This window comes from Fundulus heteroclitus, chromosome 18, assembly GCF_011125445.2.
Source record: "Fundulus heteroclitus isolate FHET01 chromosome 18, MU-UCD_Fhet_4.1, whole genome shotgun sequence".
In the NCBI taxonomy this organism is placed as follows: Eukaryota; Metazoa; Chordata; class Actinopteri; order Cyprinodontiformes; family Fundulidae; genus Fundulus; species Fundulus heteroclitus.
Genome location: NC_046378.1, coordinates 15,079,654 through 15,103,429, shown reverse-complemented (window position 1 = coordinate 15,103,429; position 23,776 = coordinate 15,079,654). Strand labels below are relative to the sequence as shown.

The 23,776-nt window shown below is 39.7% G+C and overlaps 4 protein-coding genes across 5 annotated transcripts in view; 3 read left to right on the top strand and 1 right to left on the bottom strand.

Moving 5' to 3' along the window:
• The first annotated feature begins 4 nt into the window (after positions 1 to 4).
• Positions 5 to 4,075, top strand: tomt (transmembrane O-methyltransferase). The gene is made up of 5 exons (XM_012859403.3): positions 5 to 63; positions 2,000 to 2,262; positions 2,354 to 2,550; positions 2,630 to 2,752; positions 3,868 to 4,075. The coding sequence occupies exons 2-5, from the start codon at positions 2,001 to 2,003 to the stop codon at positions 4,063 to 4,065; spliced, it is 780 nt and encodes a 259-aa protein (XP_012714857.1). The 5' UTR covers positions 5 to 63; position 2,000; the 3' UTR covers positions 4,066 to 4,075.
• A 1,245-nt stretch (positions 4,076 to 5,320) lies between these two features.
• Positions 5,321 to 8,012, bottom strand: anapc15 (anaphase promoting complex subunit 15). Of its 2 annotated transcripts, XM_012859405.3 has the most exons (5): positions 7,880 to 8,012; positions 7,556 to 7,677; positions 7,402 to 7,461; positions 6,301 to 6,441; positions 5,321 to 6,168 (listed from the first exon to the last, which is right to left on the bottom strand). In XM_012859405.3, exons 2-5 carry the CDS (start codon positions 7,673 to 7,675, stop codon positions 6,121 to 6,123), a joined length of 369 nt encoding a protein of 122 aa, XP_012714859.1. In that variant the 5' UTR covers positions 7,676 to 7,677; positions 7,880 to 8,012; the 3' UTR covers positions 5,321 to 6,120. The 2 variants fall into 2 exon arrangements, with proteins under 2 accessions (XP_012714859.1, XP_021170468.1); XM_021314793.2 differs by lacking the exon at positions 7,402 to 7,461.
• A 939-nt stretch (positions 8,013 to 8,951) lies between these two features.
• On the top strand, positions 8,952 to 13,869 carry folr (folate receptor). The gene is made up of 5 exons (XM_036150217.1): positions 8,952 to 9,309; positions 11,518 to 11,648; positions 11,749 to 11,937; positions 13,242 to 13,377; positions 13,531 to 13,869. The coding sequence occupies exons 2-5, from the start codon at positions 11,520 to 11,522 to the stop codon at positions 13,803 to 13,805; spliced, it is 729 nt and encodes a 242-aa protein (XP_036006110.1). The 5' UTR covers positions 8,952 to 9,309; positions 11,518 to 11,519; the 3' UTR covers positions 13,806 to 13,869.
• Positions 13,870 to 20,828: 6,959 nt separating this feature from the next.
• Positions 20,829 to 23,776, top strand: part of inppl1a (inositol polyphosphate phosphatase-like 1a) — a 52,819-nt gene continuing 49,871 nt past the window's right edge. Inside the window, exon 1 of the mRNA XM_012859374.3 lies at positions 20,829 to 21,350. Within this exon, the coding sequence (XP_012714828.2) occupies positions 21,166 to 21,350 (185 nt within the window). The 5' untranslated portion in view covers positions 20,829 to 21,165. The remainder of the gene's footprint in view (positions 21,351 to 23,776) is intronic.

Genomic DNA, 23,776 nt, shown 5'->3' with positions numbered 1-23,776 from the left:
CTCGTGCTCTGGTCTCAGCTGGACTGTTTCTTTTCACCCGTTTCACTGTTCATTAGAAAACAGGTGAGTTTTTCTTGTTTGTTTGTTTTTTTTTCATTGGTACAGGTTGCATTTGCATTTGATCCTTGTGACAGCAGAGAGCTTGTGGAGTATGCAGATCGAGAACAGTGCAGGACTTTATTCTCATATAGGTTAAAAGACTCCAGAATGGAGACGTATGATAACATTTCTCAAAAGCTTTGATCTGCATAGAGGATTTGTATGCCAGGAAAGGCATATCATAAATGGGAAGCAAGCCAACAATAAATATTTGTTTATTCATATTAGCAGTTTTGTCATTAAAAGTTCACAAATTTAGAAAAAAAAAATCAGCCTTTATCTAAAAGTCTAGCTTATATAAGAGGAATATGTTATACAACATCACTACTGTGAACGCATGTTTTTTGCACACTCTTAACTTATAAGGAATGTTTCAGAAGCACAATTCTGTACATGCAGGTTGAAGAATATTGCTCACAAATTACTGCAGGCATGCATGCATCATCAAAGGGGATTAAGTGACTACCTCATGGAACACAGTAAATCATATTTTCAAAAAAAACGACTGACCTTCTGAACTCGGTACGAGTCCTAGCAGACCCTAAAGACTGTTTTTCACACTTGGGCTTCTCAGTAAATGTAGTTGACCAATGCAGCCTACTGACTGACTTAATCCCTTTAAAAAAAAAAAAAAGATCTGTGTCTGTTGTGTCCATCACTACATATTGTTTGCGTGAATCAGCTGGTGTCTGTCTCAAAAAACGCGGTGACTATGAAATATTCTTGATTCTAATGGAAATGCTATTTTATATAATATAAAACCCATATTACAGGGCGTTATATTATGCTATTAGTGTAGCATAATGACTGCAGTTGATGATTATCCATAAGTAGGACTACAATTCTTCTAAAAAAAAATTCCCCTGTGTTGGACAGTTTGGTTAATCAGAAATAGGAATAGCTGATGGCATGTTTTACCCATTTATTTATCAAGCATAAATATGTAGCAATTTGTCCAAATAAGATTGGTTTTAAAAGCCCATTTAAGAAAGATCTGTTGTACGATATGCATGATGGTGGAGCTGTTGTTTACACTGATGCCTTACAGCAACCAGGTCCTGTGCTTGAATACCTTTCTACAAAAAGTTTGCAGTAAATAAATAGGGATAATTCCACACAGAAAGGCCGTGGCCACGTTTCAAACTCAGAAACAATTACATCAACATGCAGCCAAAAAGAAGTACTGACAACAACCTCAGGTCACAAAATAAAAACGTATATATATATATATATATATATATATATATATATATATATATATATATATATATATACAGCTGAGTATGTAAAACAAAATATTACTCAATATAATTAATATCCTGACTAGATTCATTTTATTGACTAGAGTTTGACTACTGAACAAAGCCAGCAATAGCTTGTGCTGTACTGAATTGTGCTATATAAATAAATTTGCCTTGCCTTGTGCTAACTGCCAAAAGCTATTGTTAGCCTAAAGTGAACAAACTCGTTCCCTAGGATGAACTACAGAACTTAACACAACCCACTGACATAAGCTGACATTTTCATTATTATTAAGCATTACTTTAAGTTCTTACTATTTCTCTTCTTACCCCCGTTAGTTACGATAATATGGCAACCTGATAAATTAATATAACTGAATCAACTGTAAAATGCATTATATATAGGAGAAACAACTTGACAAAATTTTTGTTTTGACTTAGCTATTAATAATGAATAAACATTTATTCTAACATTATCACGATACTGTCATTGCAGCACCCTCTTATTCTTTGATAACTTCAGTCCATATTTACTAAAGATCTGATTTTATAGGGACTTTAAAAACTTAACAATGAAAAGAAACAACATTGTTAATTAAATGTTAACGCAGGATACTTCTAAAAAGGTTTAAATATCTGTGGGTTTCTTTCTATTCAAGGATGGTGTCCCCTGCGATCGCCTTGGCCTTTCTCCCCCTCCTGCTGACACTGATAATCAGGTACCGCTACTACTTTGTGCTGTTCTATCGGGCCGTCCTGGTTAGGATTTGGAAGGACTGTGTGACCGGTTTGAGCAGAGAGGAGCGTGCGTTCCAGTACGTTCTGACCAATGCCACGCCCGGAGACCCCGACAGCATCCTGGAGGCCTTCGATTACTGGTGCAGCAAGGTGGAGTTCATCAGCAACATTGGGCCTAAGAAAGGTGAAGAACCTGTTTACTTGAGTAGGTGCAACGGGTTAATATGGAAATAAAAAATAAAAAATCCAGAACATGTGTGTTTGTCTGTTTTTAGGCAAGATCCTGGACCGTCTGCTGATGGAGCAAAGCCCTTTGACGGTGCTGGAGCTGGGAGCTCATTGTGGCTACAGCACGGTCAGAATTGCCCGGGCTCTGCCCCTGGGCGCCCGGCTCTACAGCATCGAGATGGATCAAAGGAACGCTGCCATCGCTGAGAAAATCATCCGTCTGGCAGGATTCGACGATGACACGGTGAGGCAGCAGGAGATTGTCAACTACTCAGACAGTGACGCTTTTTATGAACTTTACGATAACCCTTTTGTTCCTTCAGGTGGAGCTCATCGTGAATCCATCTGATGAGGTAATTCCTCGGCTGCGGTCTGACTACAACTTGGAGAGGCTGGATTTTGTCTTCATGGACCATTGGAAGAAATGCTACCTGCCTGACCTGCAGGTTGGAGCATTTCACACATGACTTAGATTAGCATCTCTCTCCTGAACATTTCGTCTGACATTTGCATCTACTTTACACCTGGGTGCTGGTCATCACCGTTTGACCTAATGTGTAACTTTGTGTGTGTAAAATTGCCTTCATATGCCAGAGGTTTTTTTATACAAACGCTGCACCTTTAAGCCTGATGATGCCGAGTAAACAGGATTGCCACAAAAATATGTGGTAAAATAGGTAGATATTTTCTATATATTTGAAAATATGTGGCTGCAAATGGATGTCAAATGATATAGATTAGATTAGATTCAACTTTATTGTCATTACACAGGTACAGGTACAAGGCAACGAAATGCAGTTTAGGTCTAACCAGAAGTGCAATAGCAGCAAGTGCAGGATAAACAATGGTTCCATAAGTACAGGACATGGGTTATTACTGAATAAATATAGAGATGTGTACTATTATAGACTGAATTTTACTGATAGATTTGTCCTATGAGTATAATATATAGATAACTAGTATTGTGAATTAAGTTTACAGCTGGATATGTACCGAATATAATATACAGGTGGATATTACTATAAATAGAGTTTTACAGATATGTATGGATATGTATATATAGATAACTAGTATTGTGAACTAAATTTACAGCTGGATATGTACCAAATATAATATACAGGTGGATATTGCAGGTGGAGTTTTACAGATATGTACAATAGCATAATATACAGATGATTATTATACCAGAGTTTACATGTACTATGAATACATGTACAGGTGGCTATTACTACAGGCAGAATTGTGAGCATGATATACAGGTAGCTATTACTATAAAATGTATAAATAAAGTTTGGACAGAAGCTATTTAAATTAAAGTGCAGTGGAAGGTAATTGCATATTACAGTTAAAGTACGGTATTGCAAATGTATATGTAAACAATTGGTACTGTGAATAGGCAGTCAGCAGTGCAAATCAATATTCAGTCATAGTTAGTAGTGCAGGATGCCTATTAACAGTTGTTACAATAGTAACAGTCAGGAATGCAGGTGAACATTACAGTCTTGTAAATAACAAAATAACATAATATGCCTCGCTCCCTCACTTACCCTGTCTGTTCCAGTTGCTGGAGGCCTATGGTCTGCTGGGGAAAGGATCTATGATCGTAGCTGACAACGTGCTGTTCCCCGGGGCTCCGAAGTTTCTCCGATACCTCCGGAAGTGCGGCCTGTATGAATGGAAGATCCACCGTGCCACGCTAGAGTACAGCAAGGGCATCAGGGATGGGATGGCCGAGCTGGTCTACCAGGGAATTAAATAAAATATGCATCTATGTGTCTTTAAGAATTATTTTATAACTTTTTTGTTTTTTTAAAGAAAATTGTGACAAAGGAAAGAAAATGCCCAAAAATTATGTTTGATTTAAAGCTAACATTTCATCATAATGTCTTCCAAAGTACTTGTAACATGTTACAACCACAAACTTCTTTGTATTTTATTAGGATTTTCTGTCATAGATGAACATACATTTGTACTTAATTTCCAAGAACAAAAGGGATATTTTTTGGAGGGGGGTGGGGGTGGGGGGGAAATCTCAAAATTGAAGAGTGCAATGGTTTTTCAGCCATCTTAACTTTCATACTCCTAATTAAAATCCAGCACAACCAATTTCCTTAACAGATCTAATTTATAGGTAAAGCAGGGGCCAATAGAAATCATACATAGTAGCCACACCTGTGGACATGTGAAAGAAGCTGCTCTGGTCAGATGAGACTAGAATATAACTTTATGTTCTGCATGCAAACCTAGCATTGCCTGTCACCCATCCTCTCAGGAGAATGTGGTGGTGGCAGGATTATGCTGTGGAGATTCGTTTCTTTAGCAGGGATAGTGGAGATCTAGTTTATGAGAAGATGAATAAAGCCAAACAGTGGGCAATCCTGAAAGGAAGCCTGTGAGAGGCTGCAAAAAGCTTTGACACTAAGAAATACCTTCGCCTTCCAACAGGACATCGACTGTAAACAAGCAGCCAGAGCTACAATGAAACGGCTTGGATCAAAATTGTATGATGTGTTGGAACGGCCCCGTCAAAAGCCCAGACCAAAATCCAACCAAGAATCCCTTGCAAGGCTGCAAACCAAACTGCAGCTAAAGGCCGTTCTACAAATCCTCCAGCCAAGGAGGCCGAAGGCTGATTCTTCCCACGCTTTTTTAGATTTTTATTTCCTTCCAGTTCACAGTTTTTGTCTTTATCACAAATCCTAATAAAATCCCCCCAACATACATTGAAGTTTGTGGATATGATGTAAAACAAATTGTAAAAAAAAGTCCAGGCACTGTAGTTTTTCTGAATAAACAAGGAAGGCATTCTGTTTTGATGCAGATCTTTTTGTGAAAGATCTGAAATGGTCTTTCAGCCTCATCTGGATTCATAGATAAAACAAGAGAATAAATAAAAATTATGAGGAGACACAAAATAAAATCGGGAATTTCTTTCCTCCAAACTGGATTTAAATGAGCCTCCCTCAAAATTAAGACATTTTTTTCACACTTCTCACAATAAACAGCGAGCCAACTCTAATAAAACATGTTTTATTTAAAGGGAATAAAAATAAAAAAAAAACATCTTAAAACTATTTCTCACAAACTGTCCAAACCTGCAACATTAACCAAAAGATTTGTTCCCAACTGCACGCCATAAAGATAACAGAAGTGATAGGCAGAGGAACACGTTAGCACTTTCACAAGGTTTTATAAACCTTTAGCAGAAAAAGTGTCTTTAAACAAAACTCACCGCCGGTGCAATAAAACACAACTGCCGACTTTTTAAGATGCGTTATTTTAGCAGGTAAATTATTTTCGCTGACCGAAGCAATGTGCTCTCCGCCAACGGCTTGCAACCTCTCCGTAGCGCATGACTTAAGATATCACCAGGTCAAAGTACAAATGACAGCCTGCTGGGTACAGCGTGTGCAATACAGCTCCTGTGTGACTGTCGGCACGCCAGACTGGTTTGGAGCCGCTTCGACTGGATGTCTCGGTTAAATAAGCTTGCAGTTAAATACAGGGAATACGGACCGAGGGCAGCATCTTCACACAAATCTCCCATATGAGCACAGAAATGTGCTCCAGTCAGCAAACTTCACAGCAGAGGTCCACCCATGTCTCCAGCTCTCAAGGCTGATGGGTCGCAGGTTAAGATTCACCTGAAATTCCCCCTGAAGACTCTTTGCATGGTTCAACTACTTCTTTTTTTTTTTTTTTTTATCCCAGGTACACAAATATTAAAACATATCTGAGTCACAGAGAGCTTAGGCATCGGTCACATTTTAGGCAGGGAGTAGAAATCCAGACACGGATTATGACGGAAATTGTATCAAATCATCCACTGGTCCTGGTCTTGTTCTGCTCCTTCCATGTCCACCTGGCAGAGGGAAACAAAGGTAGGCGTAGTTAGTTGTTTTTTTCCCCGTTTGATCAGAAAACCCTACATTAAAAAAAAAAACCAAAACAAGACATGCCGATAACTAGAGAAACAGAGTTAAATAAAAGGCACCTCGTTGATCTCGCCGTCATCCGGCGACTCGTTGTAGTCATTCATCTCATCCATGTCCTGCATGTCCTCTTCATCTTCGGAGTCTTCCTCGCTGTCTTCCTCGTCCTCGTCATCCTCTTCTTCCTCCTCCTCATAGGCTGCCTGCACCCATCAAATGAAAGCTGCAGTGAACTGCTCATACCCCCCCACTGAACAGTTTTCTAAATCTCAAAAGCTCAGGGATCTGAAAAGTGTGGTGTGAACTTTCGAACCTTACCACAGGATCCCGACTGGATTCAGGTGTGGTCTGGGCTAAAACATGGATGCGTGTGATCTAATTCACTCCACTGCAGCTCTGGCCGTACGTTTAGGAGAGTTGTCCCCGCGTGAAGGCGGACCTCTGCCCTAGTCGTAAGTCTGGGCTGAACAGCGCTCTGTGAGATGTTTAAAGCTTGAGGTGCTGTTTTACAACATAACCCCAATTATTGGCGTTGTATGGCTCAGGGTACGACATCTGTCAGTGGCATGACTTATCTAGAGGCTATAATCCTCGATACAGCTGTTCAGCACATTTAATGCATGCTCTCTCCTTCTCTCTCTCTCTGCCTTGCTTCCTGTCAAATTACAAAAGAATGTAGGCAAATAGTGCCATGAAAGCAAAAAAAAAAAGAGCCTTGAATATCCCCACAATTTAATCCCTGACCTGTCTTATGTCATCATTGATCCTGTCTGTTCTCTAACAAACCTCTAGGGCCTACACAGATGAACTACACTTATACTGAGAGTAAATTACATACATATGACGTCTACTTAAGTGATTCCTAAAGACAAAGGGCAGCACTAGATTTTATTTAGGGGTATCAGAATAAAAGGGAATGCATAGATAGATAGATAGATAGATAGATAGATAGATAGATAGATAGATAGATAGATAGATACCACAATTTTTAGACTTCTATTTGTAGAAAGACGTTAAAAAAAGCCACACACTACTCTGTCTTGGTCTATAACACACCAACACTGGCTTTAACGTGACACAACGTGGAGAGATGTTATGCCAGGCAAGGAAAGTACGCAAAAAAAAAATAATAATAATAATAAATCCTCCGCCTTTTTAATTACCTCATAAAGAGGTTTCCCGATGGGCATCAGGTTGTTGTCTTTCTCCGCGATGCTCTGCAACTGAAGCAGCCAGAGATGAGGCGTTAGAAGCACAGGGGTTGGGTCAGGATGGGATGGCGGTGAGCCAGGGAGCGGAGGGTGGGGGGACGCTTACCCAGGTTTGGTGCTGCTGCTCCTGCTGCTGCAGCTCCGTCTCGTCCACGCACGGCCTGTCCAGGTTGAACCACAGAGACTCGGTGACCCGCGGGAGAAGCGACGGGAACAGTGTCGACATGGCTGCCGGAGAGTAAACACAGAAAAGGCTCCATGTGACTCGGTGAACGCGCTGCGAAACACAACAGGAGCCGCGCAGGAAGAGCGAAAATGGTTTCAAACGCTTTGAAATTTTATTTTGCTTCCTGTAGCCGCCTTGATGATTACTGGGATGTATCAAAAATACACATATCACGTTTTTTTTCGAGTCTTACAAACGCCTTACCTGTCCTTGTGTCGCTCTTGGTTCAAAATAATTCAAAACATAGTAAACCGGAAGTTGATGGTGTTCATCTTCAAAGCGCCTCTCAGAAAGGTTCCGCTTGCTTCGTTCAACGAAAATTAACCACAACCCAGAAAATAAAACAATATTGCAGTTTAAGTTAGACTATCGGAGTAAGTTTTATTGAATGGGCCTAACTGAGCCTTGGATAGTCTAAAAATAAGTCCTCATCCTGTTGCGACCCCCCAGTTTTGGATAAAAATTCGTTTTGTTTCTCTCAAGATAAAAAAATTTGTTTTCTTAAAAAATGGTTATTTTAAACCTTGGTGTGGTATCGGTCATGTTTGGTAATGGGGCATGTGGAGCAAAACCTTTTGAGGGTCCAAAGAAAACAGCGCCTCCTAAAGTCACAGTTTACGAAGAGGGCAGAACATGGAGCTCTTCACTTGGAGCATGCAAAAAGAGGCCAATTTCTCATTTCTCCATCTCTTTCTTCTTCTCTTATTATTTGAAACATGACCAGAAATAATAATAAAAAAAAACACTTTAATATGTACTCATCTGTTACAAACCTCAAAAAGAAACGACAAAAAAAAATATTGCATTTGAAAACAAAAATCAAATGTCCACCTTTTTATTCTTCATTGCCAGTTTGTGATGAGACAATCCAGTTACAAAACAATGCGCAGACTGGGCTGGTGTCCTTTCCTTTCAGTTTCAGCAAGTGGCACTTTAAAGCATTACAAAATTTGTGAAAAGTTCTAAAATTATATTGATTTTTTTTTTCTTGTTTTGTAATAGATCACTGTGGTACAAGGGACTTTACAGAGGTGTCAACCTTACCTGTATTGTTATAATGATCATCCTTATGTGTCATTGCAACTTTATACATTCCAGTAAAATGTGTCCTAACCACCAGACTACCACTCCCATGTTAATGTTTCATCAGAACAAGAAGGCTACTCAGACAGAGGCACCACAAGCACATTTTCTTTTTCTTTCAAGGACTCATACAGCGCCATTTTATTCAAGTGCTTCCATCAAGCATGAAGGGAGGGAGGGGGGAAGACCTTGAGGCTCGCCAGACTATCTACTGCAGTGTGTGGCAAAAATTCAGATGACCACATACTTTTACGAAGGAATTTGTACTCTTTTTTTATTCTTACTTAGTATCAGCAACACCTGTGACCTAAACTTTGGACTTTGGAAACAAATTGCTTAATAGCCAGGGAGGGTTTCACATTCCCATGAATTAGGAACAACCTTGTGGTATGGTACACTCCTCTTCCACACACTTTCACACACACATATTTTAGCACAGATGTGTGTTTGGTGTTTCCTGTTTAGTCTTGAGGAGTGTGCTCGAGGTTGACTGGTGGTAAAGTTTTGCGGGATACCTTCTCCAAGACAGAATCTTTGCAGGATCCAGGAAGGTAAATGGGATTTGTTCTTCCTTACTTTTCACTGCAGGTGTTTTACTTTTTAAGATATAAGCATATAATCTGTATAATCTGATCCAATCTATATAATATGATTGAATTTGACTTTGTAAAGTGCCTTGAGATGACATGTTTCATGAATTGGCGCTATATAAATAAAATTTAATTTAATTGAATTGAATAAGAAATAATAACATCCATCTATTTATCTCTCGGTAGAAGTGCTGGTGAAGATTCTTAATCATCCAGGTCATGGTCATTCCAAAAATAGTAAAAAACAAAACAACTGCAGGAATTCTTGTTCTTTTTTGAATTGAGAAAGCTTCCTGGATAGGAAGCGAAATGTCTTCAAACTTTGGGAAACAAGTCCAGTTGTTTTTTCTCTTTTTTTTGTTTTTTTGTTTTTTGGAATTTTTCAGTAAAAGTTTAAATTTCTCTAACCAGACAAACCCAGAAGAGATTCAACAGTTTCATTTGTTTGTCCTGTTGCAGCAGTTTTTCTTTATGTGTGTGTAGTTTAAATCAAAACAATTGCTTTTTATCCATATTTATTATGAATTCATACATTGTGTATTTACATTGTCTTAATATATTGTCTCGGATTTGAGGGAGTATTAGTTGTCCATATATATATATATATATATATATATATATATATATATATATATATATATATATATATATATATATATATATATATATAAAGTGAATTGAATTGATTGAATAAGAAATCATCCAGGTCATGGTCATTCAAAAAAAAAGTAAAAAACAAAACAACTGGACTTGTTCTTTTTTTAATTGAGAAAGCTTCCTGGATAGGAAGCAAAACGTCTTCAAACTTCGGGAAACAAGTCCAGTTGTTTTGTTTTTTACATTTTTTGGAATCTTTCAGTAAAAGTTTCAATTTCTCTAACCAGACAAACCCAAAAGAGATTTAACAGTTTCATTTGTTTGTCCTGCTGCAGCAGTTTTTCTTTATGTGTGTGTATTTTAAATAAAAAAAATAGCTTTTTATCCATATTTATTATGAATTAAAATATATTTTTCATTCATTGTGTATTTACATTGTCTTGATATATTGTCTCAGATTTGAGGGGGTATTAGTTGTCACAAGTAACTTTTTAAAATTAGAAATCCTCATATGACACTGATTTGAGGAAAACTTTGTGTTACAAACAAAGTAATTTCCAAGACATTTTCAAGGTAATTTTTGTACTTTATGTACATTGGAAGAGGGGGACTATAGATAGCCTTGCAAAAGTGCTTATATCCTCCTATTTGTTTGTTTTCTGTAATTACAACAGCAAACATTAACGTGTTGGAATTTTATTTGATAGACAAAAACAATGGATGTCATCAACGTAAAGTACAAGCGAAATTACATACAGTTTGCTAAATCTTTTACCGATTACATAATTTAATTCAGTTTATCTATACAACAAATGCAATTTCTAGGCACATATCTAATTTCTACACAGAAATGTGGTCAATTTCATCCGATCGTATAGATAGTCAATTACAAATATTTTAGGTTGATTCTACTTATAAAACAACGCTGTCGAGTTCTGATTATTGTTCAAATTTGTAAAACATTGCCAGTATAATGAAACTCAGCTGACTGCATCAAATCACTGACTTTGCTGCAATCCCTCATACTGCGGGCATGTGGCAATGAGGATGACGAGAACTCCTCTTGAACAGGAAGAACATTCCTGCAGAACCAGGGTCAGTGTGAACGGCCATCTGCCGTGACTAACTGGAGATTTTGAGAAGACAGAGCACACGCACAAAAACACAGAAGCACTGACCCAGGATTACTTTCTATGCCGAAGAAAAAAGTAAAAATGTAATGGTAGCAGTAGCAGGTTAGATTCAAAACAAACAAAAGACTAAAATGACAAAACATGACAACAGTAGATCAGAAAGCAACCAGACGTTAACATAGAACCGAGAATCCAAGGACTAAATAAATAAATAAATAAGACTACAAGTGCAAGGAATAAAAACTACCAATGAAAAAGTGCCAGGATCAAAACTCAGAGCTTAAGCATGAACAGGAGCTCTAACAAGAGCAGTGGAAGATGACTGGACAGCAATGCCTTCAGGATAAGGTGGAGCTTTGAAAAACACTGTGAAGGGCTGTTGGCGCCATGTCTTCTCTGTCATATGATAAAGAACCTGCACTGGATGTTTTCTCCACAGTCATGCTGCTGCTCCTGGCCGCTCTGCTTGCCCTCTCTGGCGGCGCTCTGTCTCTGGACAAACTCAACATGTGTATGGATGCAAAGCACCATAAAGTGGAGCCTGGCCCCGAGGGAGCACTGTACCTTCAGGTTACAAACACAATCGGTGGTGTTATTGCCATTGAGATGAAAAGAAGGGCTGCGTTTCTAAGGGGTAACTACAGCTAATGATGCAACTTCCTCTCTGCAGTGCAGTCCCTGGCGTGACAACGCATGTTGCACAGCCAACACCAGCGAGGAGGCCCACAATGACAACTCCTACTTGTACAACTTCAACTGGAACCACTGCGGCGCAATGAGCTCCAAGTGCAAGGAGCATTTCATTCAGGACACTTGCTTCTACGAGTGCTCGCCACACTTGGGACCTTGGATACAACCGGTGTGTATTGTCTGAGCGTGCCAGTTGGGGTGTTGTGCATCTGTGAGACAGTAACACTAGATGGCAGCACAAGTGTTCGAACAAAAATGTCTCAACTGGAGTTTCCAGTGGTTTATAAAAGGTTTTATGACATAACTTCAAACTTTTTTTTATTGTTTAAATGGACAGTAGTTAAATAATAATAATTGATAATAATTAATTGAACTTTATTGATCTCACAATGGAGAAATTCACTTCTGCATCTTAACCCATCCCCTTGGGGAGCAGTGGGCTGCCACTGTGCTGCGCCTGGGGAGCAATTGGGGGTTAAGGGTCTTGCTCAGGGACCCAGAATGCAGGCTGTGGGGATCGAACCGGGTAGTTGCATCCTTCTCTGAGTGCAAGCACACTGCTCTAACCACTCGGCCACAACTCCTTTTAAACAGGCAAAATTATTTATAAAACCATTTATAACTCACAGACGTTGACCAATGTGCTAAATACAAAGAAGGCCCAGGAATATGCAGATAAAGTTATTATTGTTTCAGCCAGTGGCGGTTCTAGACAGGGGCCAACAGGGGCCTGTGCCCCTGTAGAACTGTTCCTGGACCCTGTTATGGCCCCTGTACTAAAAACATGATATTAAATTTCTTAGGATGATAAATGCTGACAAAGATACTGTGACTGACTGGTCATTTGGATCAGTTGTATTTTTTTTCGTTTATGTTTTTACCCAATAATAAAATAACAAAATAATAATAAAAAAATAATAATAACAACAATAATTAAGAATTAAGCTGTTTCACGTTAAGCTCCCGCTGTATTGAGAAAAGATCAGGGGTCTGCAACCTGCTGTTCCAGAGCCACAATTGGCTCTTTGGCTTACTTAATATATTAAATGATGAAATGTTGACCTGTTAAGTTTTTTCCCCCCCAATCTTGTGTTTTGTGGCCCTGTGAAAAAACACTGGCCCCACCCTGGCCCCCCTGCTAAATTTGGTCTAGAACCCCCACTGATTTCAGCACTTATTTGTTTAGATTGAGACAAAGCTACATTTGAAAAATAAGGATGCCATGGTCATATAAGATGTACTGAGATCCAAAAGACCCAACATTGTGAAACTGCTTGGTCTGTAATTAATCAAGGCAAGCTTTTAAAAGTGCTGACTCTGTGCTATGATGGCCTTTAAAACCCATCAGAAATGTTTCAGCTGTGTAATTTTCATCCAAAAATGAACAACCAGATTAGCATGCAAGAAAACACTTGTGCACTGAAAATGACCCATGATTTAAAATAAATAAATAAATGTGTCCCTTGTATTTAGGTAGATCAGAGTTGGCGAAAGGAGCGCATCTTGAACGTGCCTATCTGCAAGGAGGACTGCGAACGGTGGTGGGAAGACTGCAAGAACGATTTCACGTGCAAGACGGACTGGCACAAGGGATGGGACTGGAGCTCCGGTGAGACACACAGGAAACAAACACTGATCTGATTACAGCCAGTTAAATGTTTGACACTGCATGCACAGGAAATTTGTAACTCCTTTATATTCTTTTATGTGAGATTTGTAAAATAAATAAATAAATAAATAAATAAACTCATTTCTCTCCCAGGAACTAACAAGTGTCCAAAAGACAGTAAATGCAGAAAATGGACTGATGTCTTCGCTACACCCAAATCCATGTGCGAGCAAATTTGGTCCAACTCTTACATTCACACCACCTATACCAAAGACTCTGGTCGCTGCATGCAGCTCTGGTTCACCGGAGCGAACCCCAACAAGAAGGTGGCGGAGTACTACCTCAATGCCGCACAGCGGGGACAAAGCTATCTCGTGACAACCCTGCTCTTCCTGACCGTCTCCTCTTTCTTTGTAACAATGTTCTAGTACGACACATTTGGCATCTCCTACATCACAGTGTCCAAGCAAATTAAAGTGGTTTTTAACACAGTTTTGTGTCTGTTACTTTTTATTATTTTTTTTTTTAATGAATATTCTTGAACATCCGTCTTCTTGGATTGTAATGGCGGCTGGCAGCCATCATAATAAGTGCCTTACTGGTACTTTCTACACCAAAGGGTGGATCGCAGACATAAATACTATCTATCATGCTCAAAAGTCTAATTGAATTTAAAAATAGCTTAATGTTATGTTTACTGCTATATTATATTCCAGACACTCAGTTACAGCATGTACAACCTATCCATCCATCCATTTTCTACCACGTCTATCCCTTGTGGGGTCATGAGGGGTGCTGGTGCCTCCAGCTGTCAATGGGCGAGAGGCGGGGTACACTCTGGACAGGTCGCCAGTCTGTCACAGGGCATGTACAATATTTGTGCTTATTGTTAAATGCAGTCGTTTTCTTTTCCACAGAGGTGCTGTGGTTGGTGCTGTCACATGGGCTGTGGGCATTTCTGTGTGGGTCTTACCATGTGTGACGATTTTATAATAACTTCAGGTTTGACCATGGTTGTGGGTATCCACACCATCATAAAACCACCCTCTGCAACCCTAAGCAGGGTGAAAATATAAATAAGTACGCGACGTCACACGTTCTCGCTCATGCATGTCTTTCAGTACAGTTCAGTGTACAGTTGGCGGCGCTTAAAATGACATAAAGCTGTTCTTCTGACACATACTTGGCTTTCTCCTCCAGAGTAAAGCCAGAGAAACACCAATGAGATCACAGCCTAGGATAACACATGGAGATGTTTTAAAGACCTGCACGGATGAGGAAAATCAGTTCAGTAAGTTTTTGTCCACATTCAGCAGCCAGTGTGAAAACTGAAACTGACCTCAGCTCTGAACTGAAGAAAAAAAAAATACAAAATTAACGCTTTTCTGAGCTCAGCCCCAGTGATCAAACCGGCACTTGAGCTCCCAGGGGCAGCTAGTGGTTAGTGGGCTCCGGAGCTTGGTAATTATAAGGCTTCAGTACCCTGGGTGTGTGAGTTGTACACGTGTTTGACAGAGAGAGGGAGAATGAAATAACGTAGGATTCTCTGCAAACAGGCCCGTCTGTTTCAGTCTGGAATCTGGATGGGTAGCTGCCTGTGCCTGTTTGATGGTGAGAGTAAAGACTCACGTCACAGCTGACTCATGAACGGGTCATAATTTTAAAATCAGGTCCTTATGTAATTTAATAGATGTGAATCGTTAGATCAGTCACGCCTTACCTTCTTCCAAACATCACATGCCACGGTATGACAGAGACTGCTCTCAACTTATTTCTGTTCTCACAGATTCTCTTATGTTTGCTTTTCTGTCAAACTTGAATCTTTTTTTAGATGATCAAACATATTTTACTGCTAGACAAAAGTAGCCTGATTAAATAATTTTTTTTTTTTTCAAATGAGGATTTCAGTTATCTCGGGTTAAAGTAGTCCAGACTACTCTAAATCAAATAACCTGATGTCTTTCCCTTGCAGCAACAACTACCGTTAAGCCTTTGCTACAACTCGCAGGGAGTCGTTCGGATCGCTCTGGAGGAGTTTTGGCTCGCTCTTCTGGTTTATTTAGGGTGATGTCACAGCACATCAGTCAGATTAATGCCCAGACTTTGACCATCCCACTCCAAAACCTTATTTTTAAATAAACTACTTAAAAGATCTAAGGTCACGAACCAATGCTATAGATCCGTCTGCAGTATATTCTGGTAGATCGCAGAATTCATGGTCCAATCATTTACAGTAAAGTGTAGAGTTCCTGTAGCTGCAGAGCAACCTGAGACCATCACACTACCAACGCCGTGCTTCACAGCTTGATATTCTTTTTCCCTGAAATGCTACATTAAGACGGACACAAAACGTCAGTTTTTCTCCATGAGTCCACAAGATATTGTCCCTAATGTCATGAGGATCATTACAATGTTTTTTAGAAAATATAAGATGGGCCCTTTTGGTTAGCCGTGGTTTTTTACCTTGGAACTCCCATGTGTGCCGTATTGCCCGGTCTCTTTCTTATTGTTAGGCACGGTAAGGTCAGTGTGCCCTTTGCATAAAGTTAGTAGACCAGCCAATTCTGAGAGGTTTAACCACAGCTCCACGTTTTCTTCCTATATAGATAAGGGCTCTATCTGTTGTCCGCTGGGCTCTCAAAGCCTTCAAAATGGCTCGTCAGCTCTTTCCAGGCACATCCTGTAGATTTCCGTTACTTTGTTCTTGAATGTCTTTAGATCGTGTTGCTGCTTTAATACAGTCAAACACCGGTAGACTCTGGTCACTGATTATGTGACGTCCGAAGAAAACTGGCTGCACTGAGAATTAGGTCAGCTATGAACTATACTGTGTTGGTCTGTCACATAAAATGCCGCCAATTTGAAGCTTTTGTTTGCAAAGTGGCTAAATGTGAAAAAGTTCAAAAGAGACCAATACTTTTTATATTTATTAATAAGCATGCTTGGCACAACACGTGGTCCAGGTTGTAATCTTTACACCACTTATACCTGTTAAAATCGACCTATTTGTGTCTTTAATAAAGTCATGATGACGACGATGATACAGTATAATACGTGGATTTACTGCTTTTTGGGCCGACATTTCCTTTTCCTTTAATTGTTTTGTAAAGTGCCTGAGAGTATATTTTTTTGTGAGTTTATGAATAAACTTAATGGAATTTAAAATATCATATCTTCATCATTTAATCAAAGCCGTTTTAGACAGCAAACTTTAAGGAGCAATGGTGAACAGCGGGACTGAAAACATCTCCCCAGACTAATTTCTGTCCCTACTGCAGGGATGTTCCTTACACACGAGTCACAAAGGGAAAAGAAAGGACTTTCCAAAATATAACGGTGCTTCCCCATCAAATCAAATGCACAGAACAGCAGAAGTTCTTGTGTTGCGTGTGGACAGATTAGTAAGTCATGGCTGTTGTTGGTTTGTTGTGATGGTTTGTATGTTTTAGGATGTTAATTTTGCAACAACAAACAAAGAAAAATACAGCAGGAAGCAAAAACAAAAGCTATTTGTTCAACATTTTATAAAAAACGCAGATCTAACACAGAAACACGTTTTGTTCGGGCTTTGCCGCTTTCTGTCTGCAGACATATTGTTACAAGCTGAATACTTTCACAGACAACTCACATTCAGACAGACAGAGTGATGCCATAACCAGAAGTATCCCTGCTGTTATTAACACTCAGCTTGTCTGAGGACGCACACACACACACACACACAATCTTCTCACTGCATGTTGACCTCTTACTCAATTTGTCTGCGTGAGTGTTCAAACCGCGTCCCGGAGAAAAAAAAGGGCTGAATCATCCATATCAGAGGCCAGTTTTTTTGTGTTTTTGTTCTTGCGGTCTGCCAGTCTGGCCCTCAGGTTGGCAGTTGCACCTTCTGTGTGTGTGTGTGAATGTGTGTGGTCTGGGAAAGAATAGAATTGCATAACTGGATTACAGAGTATGTTGTTGAGAAACTTGCTGGAGCCAGGCCTCCCCACCCGCTGTAGGTACACACAGAGGAAATCCCTCTGGCTTTAGCGAAGGCTTTGCCAACGTAGGCTACCACTTAGAGCAGGTAGATGCCTTAAGATCACACTGATAGCTTTTTTTTTATCTATATGATTTAACACTGGATTTAATTTAGAGGCAAATCTAACATAGGACTATATCTGTCAGTTAAATGAAAGCAAATTTGTCCAATTTAACATGATGAAGCAATTTGAAAAATATTTTTTGGCCGTGCACTCATGCAAAAGAGAATCTAATCCTATTATACTTCTCATTTACTTATTATACCAGTTTTTTTAAAATTAGGTTCCAAATGCTGCCAACACAAAACCAAAGCAGCATTGTGTTGTAAATATGTACTAGTTGAAGTAAAATAAAATAAAATAAGATTAAAGGTACACATGATAAACTATCTTCATTCAGAGAATCCTAAATTTTAATTTCAGCGTGCAAAATTGTTTAAATGTTGTATTTGATAATAGCAGAAACAATTTTACACAAAGATGGATTTTTTTTAATCCAGGTCTGTGGATAATTTTGTCTAATTTCAGCAAGATCGGAATCAGAATCAGAATCAGACATACTTTAATAATCCCAGAGGGAAATTACTTTCGTTACACGCTCCAGATATTCAGATGTACAAACATCTATCTATCTATCTATCTATCTATCTATCTATCTATCTATCTATCTATCTATCTATCTATCTATCTATCTATCTATCTATATATATACATATATATATATATATATATATATATATATATATATATATATATATATATATATATATATATATATATATATATATATATATATATATATATATATATATATACATCCACATATATAACTTTAGATCCAAAATAAAGTGATAGTGACGTTGTGCAAGAACAGTGCAAAGAATGAATAAATGTCAATTACAGAGGGGGGTCTGAATCACTGAGGGAGGCATTGTAGAGATTGATGACCACAGGCAGGAATGATTTCCTGTGGCGCTCAGTGGTGCATCTGGGTAAGAGGAGTCTTCTGCTGAAGGAGGTCCTCTACTGGGCGGTCCTACGCAACAGAGCAAGCGGCCAGTAATAGCTGCACATGCACAAAAACGTACAGGCAGTAATGAGAATTTGAAAGTGAAAGTGTTAATGTGGGATTCCTGTTATGTATGTAACGTCATTAGGTTTTCTCCTCAGTGTGTAATCTGCTTGTGTGTGGTAGCTGTAGGTGGGGCTACATTAGCGCGGTTACCAGATAAAATCTAAGCAACTCTGAAATTAACTCACAGGAGCAAAAAAAGATCTTCAATTAAATATGTGTTCATTATTGTTGTCAATAATGTTAATAATTCAAACTGATCCAAAATGATTTTGGATCAGACTGGTTTAAAGGCAAAGTTCCCATTCCACCCGTTTCTTTTTTTTTTCTTCTTATATGACACAACAGCCAAAAAAAAAAAAAAAAAAAAATGCACCACCACAAAAAAGCGAGTAAACACAACTAGTACCGGGTTTAGCCTACTACGGGTTTGGATGTGTACACAAACTGGAAAACCGCATCAAGAACCGACACCTTCCCCAGACAGTGCACCTGGCTCGCCAGCCGAGCTCCACACCGCCCTGCAAATATTTCTTCAGTTGAATCATTGTTTTGTATGTAAATGCCCTTTCAATGCAAACAGGGAATTTGTTTAAAGATTAATGAAATATGATTTGCATGAAAGGCAACAGCATGTTTGAACCCCTAGAGCCTTGATGTCCTGTTAAAGAATAAAGAAAGAACAGCAGGCGAACCACTAGATACAGGAAAATCTCAATGAATCTGAATAGCAATGAAAAGAGAATTTATTTCAGTAACTCATTTAAAAAAAAAAAAGCAAATTGTCTTGTGCAGGGCTCCGTTTGCATGAGTTACTGCGTCAATCCAGCGTGGCGTGAAGGTAATCAGAATGTGGCTCTGCTGAGGTGCTCAGGGAGCCCAGGTTGCCCTTATAAAATGGCCTTTAGTTGGTCCGATTGTTGGCTCTGGTGTCTTTCATCCTCTTGGCAGAACCCCGAAGACTCTCCGTTGGGTTTAAGTCTGGAGTGTTTGCAGCTCAAATTAAACTTAGGGGCCTTTTCCACCGTACTGGCTTCCAGGGCCTTTTTGTGATCCCCCCTGAGACAAATTCTACCCCTGAAAAACCGGCACTAATGCAGCCCCGGTACACTGCAGGAAGATTGGAAATGATGACAACATGGTCATTAAGACAGGTTAGCTACTTTTGGCACTGTGGGCAAGTACCTCCAGTAGTATCTCCAGCATTCAATGGGCGAGAGGCGGGGTACACCTGGACAGGTCGCCAGTCTGTCGCAGGGCAACATTTTCCAATCCTGGAAACCATGATAATACAAATATTAAATTTATATGTATTTAAGTTCCTCTTTTTAAACTGAATTACTGAGATGAATACACTTTTCAGTGCTATTGCATCCAAACTATGCTCCCTGTCCCCCTCACCTCTGTTTCTCCTCCTCCACCATCGCTCCAGGCTCCTCTTTGAATCAAGCTGAGCGGAAACAAAGTTGATGGAAAACCACCATGCCCTCTTCTTCTTCTTCTTCTTCTTCTTCTTGGATTTATTGGCAGTTGGCAACAAACTTTTTGTAGCATTACAGAACAATTACTGGTATGGAGTGTGGTTCATGATGGTCTATCTATCTATCTATCTATCTATCTATCTATCTATCTATCTATCTATCTATCTATCTATCTATCTATCTATCTATCTATCTATCTATCTATCTATCTATCTATCTATCTATCTATCTATCTATATATTTGTATTCTATTCATCTATATCATACACACATTCATGAACACACCTTCTATAATAATATTCTATGAAATAATTTGGTTTTCTTTAAAAATCGAATAACTATTTGTATACATTTACTCCCCAAATTCTTCCTCAAAATATCTAATAAATTAACCTTTTCCTTAATACATTCAAACTCTCTCCTCATATATCTTCTCTATCTTTCATATTTATGACATTCTAATATAACATGTGCTATTGTTTCATATTTTCCACAGTAATCACATTTGCCAGTAGTATGCTTTTGAATTTCAAAAAGTGTTTGAATAAGTCCTGAATGCCCAAATCTTAACCTTGTTATCACTCTCTCCTCCTTTCTATTTCGTCTTCCGTTTCTTCTTTCTCCTACCATTTTCTGAATTTTATAAAACCATCTTCCTGTTTTTTTCTTTGTCCCACATTTTTTTGTTGTTGTTGCCATTTTTCCATCAGTTTTCCTTTAATAATACTCTTCCCCTCAGATTTACTTGCTTTAACTGTAAAAACTAATAGCCCTCTCACCAGGCCCTCCCGGCGCAGCTTCCAAAATAAAGCGTCTCCTCCCACCAGGAAGCGCTTTATTTTGACACGCCACTGCTGCTGCCGCTGCCGCCGCTGCTGCTGCTGCCGCTGCCTGTGTCTGGTTGCCCCCGCTGCTACTGCCCCTGTGTGTCCTGCGTGGATTTGCATACCCTGATTTCCGTGGGACTGGGAAGCGAGGAAGAGGAGGGCGCTGCGCCTTTCAGGAACCGAAGTGGTGGGGGAGGAAGAGCCGCAAACAGCCCCACTAACTTCACGGAGTCATTAACAACTTTGCGGCGGCTGGGAACTACTTTTCCTCACCCCGGCGGCTTCCCTCTTTTTGGATTCTTGTTTGTTTGTTTGTCTCTACCGGGAGGGGGGAAGGAAGGACGGGAAACGGGCCGAGTTGAACCCGGGTTTGAAGGGCTGTGGCCATGGCCGGGGGAGGAGGAGGAGGCGGCGGAGGGGTTTCTCCGCTGGGGCCCGCTCCGCCGATGTGGTACCACCGGGACCTGAGCCGAGCCGCGGCCGAGGAGCTGCTGGCCCGGGCGGGGAGGGACGGCAGCTTTCTGGTGCGGGACAGCGAGAGTGTCAGCGGGGCTTACGCCCTGTGTGTGCTGTGAGTAACTTCTCTCTGGCTTTGTTTACCTTTTTTTTGTGTGTGTGTGTGCTTTTTAAACCCAGGGCCCGATCAAACGTGTTGTTCCCAAAGACGCCCCCCAGAGCCTGTTATTAACTCTGCACAGCTCGGCTTGGAGAAGTTATAAATAAACCTGCCCTGCTGCAGAAAATGTGGCGATGTTGTAGGTGAAGCCTGTGTTTACTTTCTCCTGGAAGGGAAAATGAGTGGGAGAGAGAAAGAAAGAGGCACAGCCTGTCTGGCCAGCAGTGAAACTCCAGGATGGCCCAACAATCTGGCGCTTACCGCTCGGTCTGCGTGTGTGATGTGGTTCCCTGCAGCGCCCTGTTTCCCTGTTTACAGGATCTGGAGCTGCAGGCGGCCTGCAGGCTCTGGAGATGGGAAGGAAAGGGTGGCACGCTTTTATGAATTACTGCCACATATCCACAGGGAATATTTAGGATGCAGAGGCCTCCAGTTTTAGGACTTGTTTTTAACCCAGTGAGCTTTCTTATCCAGTCCACACAGTTAAGGTCCACCAAGATGTTTCTGGTATATCTAGTAGAAATGCACGACTAGATTGACGGGGGGTTTGGGATTTGCCAGCTTTTCCTCAATCAGCTCTGATAAAAAAACAAAAAAAAACAGTAATGTTTAAAACAGTCTCAAGGGGAACAAATGTTTGAAGAATAATTGCTTCCAGATGATTTTTTTACGCTCTCAAGGCAACATAAAAACAAAGGAAGCTCATGCCTCAGCCAAGGTTCAGACGTCGAGAGGGAGCAATTTCCTTCACTTCTATATCTAGTCTGATAGACTTTGGTTTGTGGGCCCAATTGCTCTAGTTTGTTACGGCAAAAAAGGACTGATGATGTTCCAGTTGTCTTTTCTAGCATAATTCAACCATGCTCTCCAGGACGATGATCACTCTGTTCAAAGTGTTAAGCTTAGATTTTAACCAGTTTATAATTTTCTTTAGTACTCATCTGATTGATCCATTTTTGAGGACCACATAATGATTGAAAGGCTTAACAATATCTGGATATAATTCATACGAGATATGAAATCTATTACTTATCTATCTATCTATCTATCTATCTATCTATCTATCTATCTATCTGCAACAGTTAATAATGTAACATATTAAAACAAAATTCGAAATATGTTTTATCAGGACACAAGCTACCTAAATAAATGTGATTTTTATCAATAAACTGCACACAGTAGCGACTTTTTATTATATTTTTCAATGTATCGACATTTATTGATATGCTAAATAAACCCACAGTGGAGAAAATAACTAAAATGACAAGCCTGACAATATTGGCAGTTTTTGGGTCTTTCAGACAAGATAAATCCAAATTCTTACCATGATAAGAAAAGTTTCACAATAAACGGTACGATAAAGGCCCAGTCCTAATGATATCCTAATTTATTGAATACACATATAGGTTAACACAGACTGATGGTGTTTTAAAGCCTTTGTTTCTGTTAATTTTGATCCCCCCCCCCCGACCTCCACCTCCAGCTAATAAAAACACAGCATTTAAGATTAGAATATTGCAACAGAGCAATAACAACACTTTTCATGCAGAAATGGGGGCTTAATGAAAAGCATGTTTAATACCAGCTTAAAGGATTTTTTTTTCCAAAGATACTTTTGATCTGACAAAAAAGCCTCTTAGAAATGCATTTATTGATTATAACTGTGAATATATACCACAAAAAATAAAAAAAAGTGGGCCCAAAACGGAGCCGAGGGGTACCCCAAATATTCGATCAGTGGAATCTGACATGATATTGTTTATACAGACACTGAGGCTTCCATTTGAAAGGCAAGATAAGTAAAGCACAGTTTGAAAGCGCGCGTCATATGCCAAACATTTGCATACAGGGGAATGTCATATGATGATATTAGACTCCGATGGACTGGGATATATTACAGTCTGTTCCAACAGACTGTAATATATCCCAGTCATAAACTTCATAAACTAGTTTTTATGTTCAGTTCTATTCTTTACCTATTAAATAAAAACATTACTGAGTTAGATTGAGTCGAAATGTTCTTCAATACGTATACATCTTTGCAAAGTGGGTCTGTGAAACGACACAACATGGCTTGTGAGGAGTAATCTCTCTGTTCAGTGGGACAATCAGAGGCCAGTTTGCACAGGAAAGTGGTGAAATTTTCAACTTTGGTTACAAAAAGATAACTTTGTCAATAGGCGCCTCAGGTTTCGTGCCAGCAACTCCAACTCGGCTCAGAAAAAGAAAACCTGATGACGAGGGAAAGTTTTTGCTGGCCATCTTGTTGACTGTGGTAAACGAGCCAGGCTGGTTAGATGAAGTGCGGTTACGGGATGCTAAGACTTCAGAGTCTAAAACGACGCTCTGCACGCACTCAGAGATGAAAGGAATGCACAGAT